Source organism: Numenius arquata, chromosome 7 (genome assembly GCF_964106895.1).
Source record: "Numenius arquata chromosome 7, bNumArq3.hap1.1, whole genome shotgun sequence".
In the NCBI taxonomy this organism is placed as follows: Eukaryota; Metazoa; Chordata; class Aves; order Charadriiformes; family Scolopacidae; genus Numenius; species Numenius arquata.
In genome coordinates, this window is record NC_133582.1 from 31,707,655 (window position 1) to 31,719,278 (window position 11,624).

General features: G+C 37.9%; 1 protein-coding gene across 5 annotated transcripts in view; it reads right to left on the reverse strand.

Annotated features, from left to right (window-relative positions):
• AFTPH (aftiphilin) overlaps positions 1–1,952 on the reverse strand; it is a 36,968-nt gene extending 35,016 nt beyond the window's left edge. For 3 of the 5 annotated variants that reach the window (XM_074150144.1, XM_074150142.1, XM_074150141.1), the window contains exon 1: positions 152–1,921. In XM_074150144.1, the coding sequence (XP_074006245.1) occupies positions 152–1,921 (1,770 nt within the window). Of the gene's footprint in view, positions 1–151 lie in introns of all 5 variants that reach the window. The other 2 variants (XM_074150143.1, XM_074150145.1) reach the window with 2 other exon arrangements.
• Positions 1,953–11,624: the final 9,672 nt, after the last annotated feature.

Here is an 11,624-nt window from a genome sequence, read left to right on the forward strand (position 1 = left end):
TCATATCAGCCTGTCTCACCAGCCAAATTAAATCTCTCCCACAAGACAAACAAGAACTATCCAAACATTTGTTGGACGCAGAAGCAGGAACCAGGAAGAGCTGTATGCACAAGAGCAGAACAAGATGGAACGAGATCAAGAACACCCTTACCTGAACTGAAGGTGCTGGCTCTTGAGATTGCTTACTGGTAGTTCCTTGGAAAGATGCTAAAGCAAAACTGTCCGTCTTGTGTAATACTGGACCATCAATCCTGGCAGATGCCTCTGTCCTATGTGACTGCCACGTCTCTTTTCTGTGATGGGATTCACCAGCTTGGTCATCTCCAAAGGCAGCCCAAGAACAGCTGTCTTTTTGTTCATCTTCAAAAGCATTCCAGTCTGTAGCCTGGTTACAACCTGCTGAACTGAAGTCCGCAAAGTCATCAGAGTCCTGAAAAGCAACACTCTCATCTTGAGGTTTTGGCACTGAATCAAAGTCTCCAAATTCACTATCATTACCTTTTTCTACCTCAGTAGTATGCTGGAAGTCTAAGCCTGAAGTTTTACTGGTAGTATCACATTCTAAAGTGTCAGCAGCCTGATTTAGTTCAGCTTGATCCAACCTCGCTGGCTGCTGAGAAACAGTACTTGTGTCCCTGAATTCACCAAACTCATCATTAGGTTCGTCACTCTGTGTGGGCTGTTCAGAAACTCCTTCTGAATCTAGAGCATTTATGGATTCTTGAGCATTAATGAAGGTGGGAGATACACTGCTGACTGAACCAAAATCACCAAAATCATCATGCGCGTCACTGCAAGCTACAACTTCAGTACTGCTTGCACCATTCTTAAGATCTTCAGAATCACCAAATTTTTCTCCTGCGAGATCACAGCTTAGGCTTCGGACCTTATCAACCTTGATGTCCTCTGTTCCCAAAGAGTCATCAGGCCTAGTAAAATCTTTGCCATTCTCTATGCCATGTTGCCTTCTCCTCCCACTGCGTTCTCCGTTTTCAGTAGTGCACATTGAACTTCCAGTTGTTTGAGATGTACTAGAAATTGCAAATTCATCATCTTCCAGTGCTGAGGGACCCTGTTCACAACTAATTTCTGAAATGCAAATCTCTTCTTCAACACAAGTTACTCTGTTTATTCTGTTGTTCTCGTGAATGCTCAGAGAGTCTCTTTCATTAAGAACACAGCGTATTGTAGGTCCTGTTCCCTCTAAATGGATTGGTTTTTTGTTTGAGAATGTAGCAAAATCTGCAAAGTCTTCACCTGAGCTAGGCATTGAGTTCAAATTTTGCTCAGTACTATGGACGCTAACTGTTTTCAGTCCCTTTGAGTCACCGATACTGTCTAGATTTTCTGTTCCCTGAGGATTTACAGGGTCTGATGCTGCAAATCCGTTTGTTAGAATCTCTAGACATGGAAGTTTCTCACCATTACAAGCATCTATTTGCTCATCCTGGCTCTCAACTGCTATACTAGTTCTAACAACACAAGAAGAAAAATCCTCTGACTTCCCAGTATTGTCTCTTTGTTCCCCTCTTTTGTTTATATCTTCTAAAGCATTACCTGAAGTTCTAAACTTAGATTTTTCTTTGCTGGTACTAGTAGCTGACATATCAGAAAGTTCCTTACTAAGAGTAGGAAGCTCTGCAATGCCGTCTTTATCTTTAACATTTTTAACAGATGTGAAAGTTGCAATGCTAGCTACATTGTCCGAATAATCATGAAGTGGGATGAAATGATTTGTGGGTATAAACTCTTCCTTTGGATGACCATAGTCCGGTGTATCAAAATCAGCAAAAGCTACACCAGCAGTGCTTACACCAGAAAATCCTCCAAATTCTCCAAATTCATCTTCTTCATCATCATCAGCTCCATTGTCTAGTGGTGGAGGGGATGAGGAATACATTCGAATAATATCTGGTTCCATTGTTTAGTTCCACTTCAAAGTTAATGTATTTCTATAATAGGAGGGAAAAAAAGTACGTTAGAATTTGGCTAGGTTTTGTCATCTCTTATTTTTTATTTTCACGCTTTATTTTAAACGTGTGTATGAGTCAATGTCCATATTAGACATGAGAAAGAAATGTTCACCAAACCCATTTTCTAACCAATTCTTTTGTTTTAGAAGTCACAGAGAATCTACTGGGGACAGTTCAAGTCTCTTGTAAGCTATGACATGATCATCTTCTCAGCAGACAGTGCTGAAATGCCAGAACACAAAACACATCTGTCTTGAGCTGTTGTGCAACACACTGGTACAAACGAACTCAGTTTTAACGCATCAGTTCTCTACCTCCCATCACCAGTGATTCATAACAGACCCAACAATCCTGGTCCATCTTCTACCACACTCATACGTGCGCTCAGCTGACTGTGTGACAGAAATTAAGTCACTTGATGGACTATGCCACAACAGTCATGTATGTGAGGCACCTTCAGCAGCACCAAAGATGTCAAAAGATGTTTCCATAAGCTTTGAGATTGTGAAGGAGTGGAGGAAGGAACTGCTGTTGTAATCATAGTATCGTCTAGGTTGGAAGGGATCATTGAGTCCAACCATTAACCTAACACTGCCTAGTCCACCACTAACCCATGTCCCTCAGCACCACGTCTGCCCATCTTTTAAATACCTCCAAGGATGGTGACTCCACCATTTCCCTGGGCAGCCTGTTCCAATGCTTGATAACACTTTTGGTGAAGACATTTTTCCTCATATCCAATCTAAACCTCCCCTGGGGCACCTTGAAGCCATTTCCTCTTGTCCTATCACTTGTTAGTCGCTAGCTAGGATCCACTGCCCTACTGCTTACGTTTCTCTCTACTGATTCATGGGTTTCTGTTGGGTCTCCCTGTTCTTTGAATTTCATAACTGTGAGCCAACATCTTCACAGCTGCTGCCACCAGCTTGCTTTTGTCTTATGAACTGCCAGTTGGGAAATACCATGATGGGCACCAACAAAGCCTAGAGCAAAAATAAACTTCTTCATCGAAGCTTATTCTCAAAAGCAGAACAGAGCAAGATTATCCATAAAATAATTAAAAGACAAATCACTAAATCAGAGGAGGGGGGGGAAAAAAAAAAGAAAGAAGAAAGTAGTCCCACGGCCTAGATAGAAACAGATTAAGGACTCTGTCTTAACACTGCAAACCATTACAGTAACAGCAAGGTATAGATGGAGAATTTTCTGTCCTGAAGAGTCATCTTGATTTTTTTTTTTAATATTGTGTGTAATTAAAGTAACTACTACTATTTACAGACTCACAATTGTACACATCACTTTACTTGTTCATACCTTAAAGCCAGAGCTACGACCAAGTTTCCATTTCAAATGACACATCATGAATAAATCGTAACAACATACTAAGCATTATCTACAGAAAGAGTTGAAACAACCTAGACATGTTAGTAAATATTTTAATTTTTAACCAGCAGGATAAGTGCAGACTAGTGCACTACTACTTCTGAAGCACAAATAAAACATGATCCTTAAATGACATTGTACATGCACCTAAACAGCTGCACACAAAGGGTATAACACCACCAAGCCCTGCAGTTCTTCTCAAGCATAACGTACCTCAGCACTGGAGCTCCTGGTATTTGCCAGGAAAGTCTGGTATCTTTAAGGTGACTAACATACTTAGAATTTTCTTTTTTGTAAAAAGTGTATTTTGCAGTTATAAAAGAACATCATGCTTATCAGATGAAACCATGAAGCAATTGGTATCATCACATGCAAACTGAAGACGACTGGAAATTTGTTTAGAATAAAGAGTAAGTTGTCAACAAGCTCCCACATAGGCTTACTCAGCACCAGCTGCTTAAGAAGGTATTTGAGAGAAGAGCTTCACTCTCTTATCTCAGAGGCCTCATCTCTCAAGAGCACTCTCCTTTTTACATCAAGGCCCAGCAATTGCCGTTTAATGTCATACGTGAACATAAAAGATCCTTTCCAAGATTTCTGTAGAGTGTGACTTTGTGTTCCCACCAAGATCACTCCAACCCATTTACTTTCCAAGCTTCTGGGTTTTCAATCCACTAAATACAACATTAGCATTTCTTCTTTGCAACTATCAGAGCAGCCATTCCTTCTTTATATCCAGATTTCCAAGGTCTACTGCAATCAACCATCAACACTAAGATTAAACACCCGATATATCCAGACTACAATTGCTTCCTGACTGTTTCAACTGCAGAGGAAGATCCATACATTATACACAAAGATATGCCCTGGTGCTGGTTGTTCTTTTGTAGAAAAAAAAGACCGGTTAGGTAGATATTGGTATATATTAGCTGTGCCCATCTGAAGGCGCCTTATCCGGGGGAACTGCTCTATGTAAAGCTCTAGGGGAGGTGGTTAAACAGTGAATGGCATTGTGTCTGCCATTCATGACTCCTAGGTTCATGAATCAATAGCTCTTTAGGAACTTAGGACATTTATGAGAGAGGACAGAGAAAATGGCATCAATCGGGATGGGACTCAATCCTTCCCTCTAATTCCTGGAAAAGGGAAAGGATTTCTTGGTTTCTTTTTTTAAATTAAAAACCAAAACCAAACAAAAATAGAGTGGGTTTATTTGGTTACACCAAATCATCCCTTGTAACTAAATTTGAGTTCACAAGTTTCCAGATAAATCTCAGTAGAGAGTGGCATAAATTTATTATTAAACTTCCTGAAATTTAAGAAGTTGTTACACCTATTTGGAAAATTCAGTTGACACAATATTTATCATCTTACCCCACATGACAAAAGCTGAAGAGACTGTAAAGGCAAGATACTACTTCCTGAAAAACAAAAACAACAACAAAAAATACCCTCAACAATATTTCAAGGACAGCACTGACTGGATATGAACCTTCATCATCCCAAAAGAAAAAGAAGCTTGAACAGAAACAGTGAAATAGCTGGAAAGAAGGAAGGTGAAACAAGAATCCTAAAAAAAAAAAAAAAAACAAAAAAACAAACCACCCCGATCAGCTTCTGTAGGGTGGGATACACAGCTCCTTGGCCAAGATCAAGTACTACGACTGAAGCCACTGCAACCTCAACAGTTGTTTTATGACATGATTAGACATTTTATTCTTTATTAGGCAGAGATGTACGAGCCCTCTAAAGCACATCTCTGAAGCCGTTTGGAAAGAAAATATTTTAAAATAGAAAGCGACAGTTCTACAACACGTTGATTTACATTGGAAAGAAAAAGCCATATAACTAAACCCACAGAAATTTGAAGGGGAAACCCAATTAAAATTCACAAATATTTCAATTACTCTTGAACAAGTAGTCTATAAAACATTACATGCTTAACAAGTCAAATGCTTGTGTGCTGACACAAGCTAAGCTAGGAAGTTAATACTTCCTAGTATGAAACTTAAGATTTCTGAAGTCCACAAGATCCAACCTTGAAGCTTTCATGCAGTATAAGTAATAAAGATCAAGTTTTGTTTTATTTTTAAACCTTCTCAGATTTATAAGCTTGTATAACTTGATTTTCACTTGTGTTCTTTGAAATATCACATTCAGCTCTGTATTAGTAACTGCTCCATCACTAGACATCAGAAGATCTCATGCAAAAAATGCCGACAAAAATGAATTCTTAACCTGCACTGGACATACTTCCATATATTATCCATCATAACAACTCTACTCATATTTTTTGCTGACCATTTACTATATTATTATCTTAACCTCAGTTAAAAATAAACCATAAAAGAGTTGAGAAAATCTTTAGGGGCAAAGATGATCTAAAAAAAAAAAAAAAAATCCCAAGATGCAGCATTCAGAACGCAAACTGGATAAAGTGAGAGCAGCAAGCATCAAAATTAAAGGGAATTTACCTACAAGACTCCTTTTCTATCCAGTTAATATGAAAAAAGGGAAAAGAATAGTAGGGACAAGCACGGGACAAAGATAACAGGAAGGGGCTGCACGGGGGATGAAGCAGAATGCCAAAGACCAATCAAACACGTAGGAAGATCTCCGACCATCTGATAATTTTCTCTCCTGCAATTTCTGCCATAGAGAAGAAGAAACTTCCTTCAATTTTTCATTTCAAAGCACTTTTAAAACATCACAGGGACCATTTACACAATAGCAGTTCAGTAGCACAATACTCTGCTCCAGACACGTTTCAATAACAGTTGCCAAAACAAGATCTGCAAGGAACATTAATCGTGCATTTTAAAATCTGATCATAGGTATGATAGCCTACTACCTGTTTAATCAGTTTAACCCATAACACCCAACTACATAATCAATTGCAGGACTTGTGTCTACTTTTTTTAAAAAAAAGGGTCAGCTATTTCTGATGATGTTACAGCTGCATTTTGAAGGCCAAAGTTAGAGAGCTCTAAAACGTCTGAATCTGTATTATATATGAGTGTAAGGTTGCTAACACAACTTAATTGCTGTTTACAGAACTCAAAAGAATATCATGCTCAAAGTGAAACAGAAGGAAAAAGAGTCATACCAGTATTCCCCATTCCCTTTACTGACTAATTAGTGATTTTTTTATTTTTTTTTAAATGGGGCATAATCCCAATTCTCCTTGCAACATAAAAAAATAACATGGGAATTTTTAGCCTCAATGTAGTTTTCTTCAGAAAGAATTTCATTTATGATCCCCTTTCTCAACATTCAAAAGCATTCCACCCGCCAACCATAAACTATTGCACCGAATCCGTTGTCATCCACTGGAACGTTAACTTGGGGGAAACCCACAGGTCTGACAGAACAACAACTTTGTTCATTAATCCATTTAGTTAATCCCTGCTTTGTCTGGCATCTCAAATAGGGCCTAAGAGCTGGAACTGCGGCTTCATCTTTTGTAGTACTTTATACCCAACTCAGACATATTCTTGGTCATGACATTAGGCTCTATAATTTTGTAAAGCTGGTATTTCAAGCAATTAACCCAAAATGCAATTTAACTCACGAAGAAGAATTTGAACAAATTTAAGACCAATATGCAGATTATTTATCATCCCTGTATTTTTGAGGGAATTGGCTCCCAAATTTAAAAGTCAGCTATGAAGTTAACATGCACTCTTACACCTATCTGTTCATTCTTGCATGTTTCAAGAATATTTTAAACAAATGGAAAACACTGATTTTTCAGCACACTATATAGTGAGGATGCTGCTTTGAGGGAAGTTACAACAGCTTTTACTTGCAAATAATAGGGCAGCTATTTCCATGATTTGTAACACGCAACAACACAGGTTTCTGGCAGCAGACCTTACACCTTGAAATGAAGACTCTGAAAGAGTTTAAGTGTTCACGCTTAGACTGGATTATTTTAGCCACAATCACAGGATTTATGTTGACAAGTGTCAGCAAGCTTTTCTAAATCACAATACTTCATAATATTAGTCTGATGATGGATTTCCACCAATTCCTCATGACATTCAATTGCCCAACATTTTCCCGAAAAAAACCCTATTAAAAAATTGTGTTCTCTTTCAGATGCATTTTTTTTCTGCAAACACAGTTTTCAAAACAAAAAACTGAAAACACTAGTTAACTGTCTTGCCTCCACGTTTCCTTATATTCACACTTTGATATTCATTATGAAGGAACTTCACAAACAAATTTCAGTATCGTAAATATAAAATCACTGATAAAGTCATGCTATAAATGTAATTCACCAATACACTTAAAGTACATATTGACATTTTACTTTAAAGAAAAAACCCACAAACATTGCTGGTTAATTTGGTCAGATTCCATTCTGTTACTGCAACTCTTCGTTCAAACCTTTTTCTAAGGTCACAAGAATTTAAGAACGTACCTTGGGTTGATTAAAGCACTCAAAAGAAGAGAGAAAACAGAAATCAGTAATACTGGAAAAGATGAGAGTAGTAGTTGTCGTAAGTTTTGAGAGGGCAAGAATTCAAAAAGGCAAAATGCATATTCTTCTTTTATCTCAAGCCACTGACCGAGTTTCTAAAACATTTACTAAATCTTATTATTTGCTTGCAGCAAATAGGGAATAGTATCTCCTTTCCTCATACACAGATCACACCCTTGTTCATTACCTTTTTGTAGGATAACAGTAACAGTCCAACAAACACATGTCAGCAAAGACAACTATGCAATTGCAATACACAAAAGCAGGTATAAATAGTTCCTCTGTGTATCTTCTAAGGCAAAACTTGAAATAGCATGTTTGGCTCTTACATAAGATCTAAAAAACCAGGGAGGCCACAAACAAAGAATATCTCTAAAGAAATATTTGAGACGTGAATTTAAAAGAAACCGCTCGTAGAGCAGAATGTCCCCTTTAACTCAAGATGCAATGGATGACCTCTCAACTGTGGATTATTCTGAAAGCAAAGCTGAGTTAAGCAACCCATCACTTAAAGCATAATAATCAGAAATGGCGTGATCAAGATCTCCGTGAGAGAAACGACAATGCTACTGCAATGCCCTACAGTGAAGGCCTTGCAATGGCAAGGAGATGGGTTCAAGTCATTAGCTGCAAGCATCTGATCTTTCCAAGAACACACTCCTGCTGCAAGGGAATTCCTCAAGCAGATACCAAAACCACCGCAGTAAGGACCAGATTTAGACTTCTCATTGCAGCAAAATGCTGGCTTCCAATAGGAAAAGCTGTCCTCTTGAGTTTTAACTTTACTTTTTCATTGGCTCATAAACAACGGAAAAAGGACTTACAGTCTTTCTGCATCTGACAACTTATTTCTAGAGGGGCCATTGTAAACAAGGAGAGCTTATCTGTTAAAACAGCATTCCTGCAACCCAAACCCACTCTCTAGAGAGAGTCACCAGCCAGGCTGAAGTCAGTATGTTCTTAAATTGCTTTAATAAGCTTACTTTTATTTTTTGAATAAGTTACCAGTAAACAAAATACAGCAAGAAAATGTTTACTTCATAAAGCCTCTGAGAAATCAATGTTTTCGATTTTGAATCTATTGCTGTTACAGCCAGAAGGTCCATTACCCAAAGCAGGAGTTTCAAAGTACCTTTTTTTTTTTTTTCCTCGCTTGGACATATATGAGTTGAAGAAAACAACGTTCTCCAGTTCCTATAAGCCCAATGTAGCTAAGCCTTATTTCTCATTACCCGACATTTGGAAGTAATCAATACCAGCGCACATACTGTGGTTTCAACAAACACCGAATATGCTAGACACCTTCTATTAGAAAGCGTATGTAAAACAAACATTAAGTAACAAAACTCAGGAGACTGCCGTCAGGATTCAGGCACTTATCTCAGGCAGCTCGTTCTTCCCCAGACAACCCAGCCCATACAAGATTCAAACCTCTTTGACAGTGCTCCTCCTCCTCCTCTCACCACTGAGAACGCAGGAAGACTTAAGTTAGGTGGCAGAAATGTGACATTTAAACACATTTGGGATATAGATGTCTTCCTTTAAATCTTGTTAGATTATATAAAAAAGCAACCAAACATACTTCCACTAGTTGTTTTTCCCCATTTCATTTAGGCTTAGCTGTAGAATCGGGGGAACATATGAAAAATACGAATCTAAATGTGTTAGTTTATGAAACTTTTTTTAAATCAAGAATAGCATCACTTGCCCAAAACCAAAAGACCAGGTTACTTTTATAAAATTAATCTAAGCAAAAAATTTTAACGTTTCAACTCAAAATCTACTGACCTGCTTCAACAGCTGCAGATAAAGACATACGCTGTCTGTCCCTCAATCTGTAAACAGTGGGCAAAACGTTGTAACAAGCATGTTTTTAATTCATATAAGCAAACACATCTGGCTGGGAAAATCAATTGGGTTTAAGATTTGGCTCTGCAGGAACACAATATTTGTGTGCCATGTAGGGCGCACATCCATAAAAAGTGTAAAGACAGATGTCCTAAGTGACACGACTGGGATGTTTTCATTCTTACCATTTCTTAAATTTCTTTTAAAACAGCATTCAACTCAGTGAGAAAATTTGTTTCTCGGTGTTACCCTGAAACATATTAGCTGGGAACCTGCTCTAAATTAAGACAAAAAGATGCTGGATTAGAAAGTATTAGAACTAGATTACTTGAAGTCAACTGTTCACAAAGATTTATTTACAGAGCAGTATGTTTTCCAAAACATATAAACCCTTCAAACTTCACACAGCAGATTACAACTGCCAGGGATGCACTCTTACATGACATGTTCTCCCACAGCTTGGCAGAGGAAATACAGTCACACAACCATCGGTCTTCCCCCCATTACTGCAAACTTTTGCTTGTTTTTAAGTGAACAAATACTTTCTTCAACATGCAGTAAGCAAGCAGGTGAGAAAACAAAACAATAAAAAACCCAAACCCTGACTGAAAGCAAGTAAAACACACATAGCAAGAACAGGCTTACGTTATTCATCATTTACCCCACCTACAGACATTATTTTGTATTAAAAGCACAATACAGGAGGGGCACCTAATATTCCAAAGAATAAAATCTATTTTCCATCACTTATACGAACTTGAGGTTTCACATTTCCTTCCCCTGGTATCTACTTTTGAACCTAGTAAAGCGAAGACAAGATTTGCCCTTCCTTGGGGTTCTTCCAAAACAGGACTCTTGGATTTGAAAAACCCAAATTATTTGCCTTACAGAAGCAGACTCATTACATCACCTTGCCACTGGTACCAGTACAGAAACATCTCTTGCAGTGCCAGTCCAAAACTTTAGACATAAGCATGGAAGAATGTCTACTGGAACTGAGACTGTCAGTTTTCAAACAAGGCACGTTCTTTGCACGCATAGAAGCGGCTTACGCAGTGTGTTTTCTGCAGAAAGGGAAAAGAAAATTAACAGACAAAATTTCTGAAACCTAGCAACGAGCAGGGTCTAAGACACTTCTCTTAAGAGAACTATCCAGAAGAAGTTATGAATATTTTGAATCTCCACGAAAACGTTAGCACATCGTTGCACTGAAATGTTCACAAAGATGTAGTTTAACTTGTCAAACAGTACGATAGCACAGAAAGGAATGAGCACTTTGTTGAAAAAGATAATGAGGATCTGAAAGAAGAGTATGCTGCTGAGTATAGTGAAAACAAGCAGATCTAGCATCAGTTTCTTTACCGCTGGGTTTCCAACTGATACCACTACACATCCGCAAGGAAAGCTCTATGAATATTTCAAGAGGAAAGGGCAAAGAGTTGACAGAAGTCCATCTAAGCCGCTCTATTATTTCCACTGTGAAAGACAAAGCTTTTCAAAGCCCTTGAAGTTTCAGAATATTATTTTATGTAATTAGAGTGTTAAAATACATGCATTAACTTAGTAACTTAATAAAGCAATTTTAAAATATAAATGGAAGATCACACGCTGTCTTCAACAACAGAAGTATGTAACACAAATATGATTAAGTCTGTATAACTGATTTTTATAGACTATTAAATCCTTTCCTAAACAAAGTCACGATCTGACTAAAAATAAAACAATAATAAAATAATTGGACAGCACAGACTCATCTGTTGAGACCAAGATCCTTCAACCGTTTACTTATAAACAAATTAAGGAAGTAAAAAGAAGAGGTCATACTTTCACACGACCTTAGAAGGTCACACAACACGTACTTTAGGCAAACATCATGTGGAACGGAAACACCAGAGCCATATTAGCTTTTCTGGAGTTCCTTTACTATACAGTTA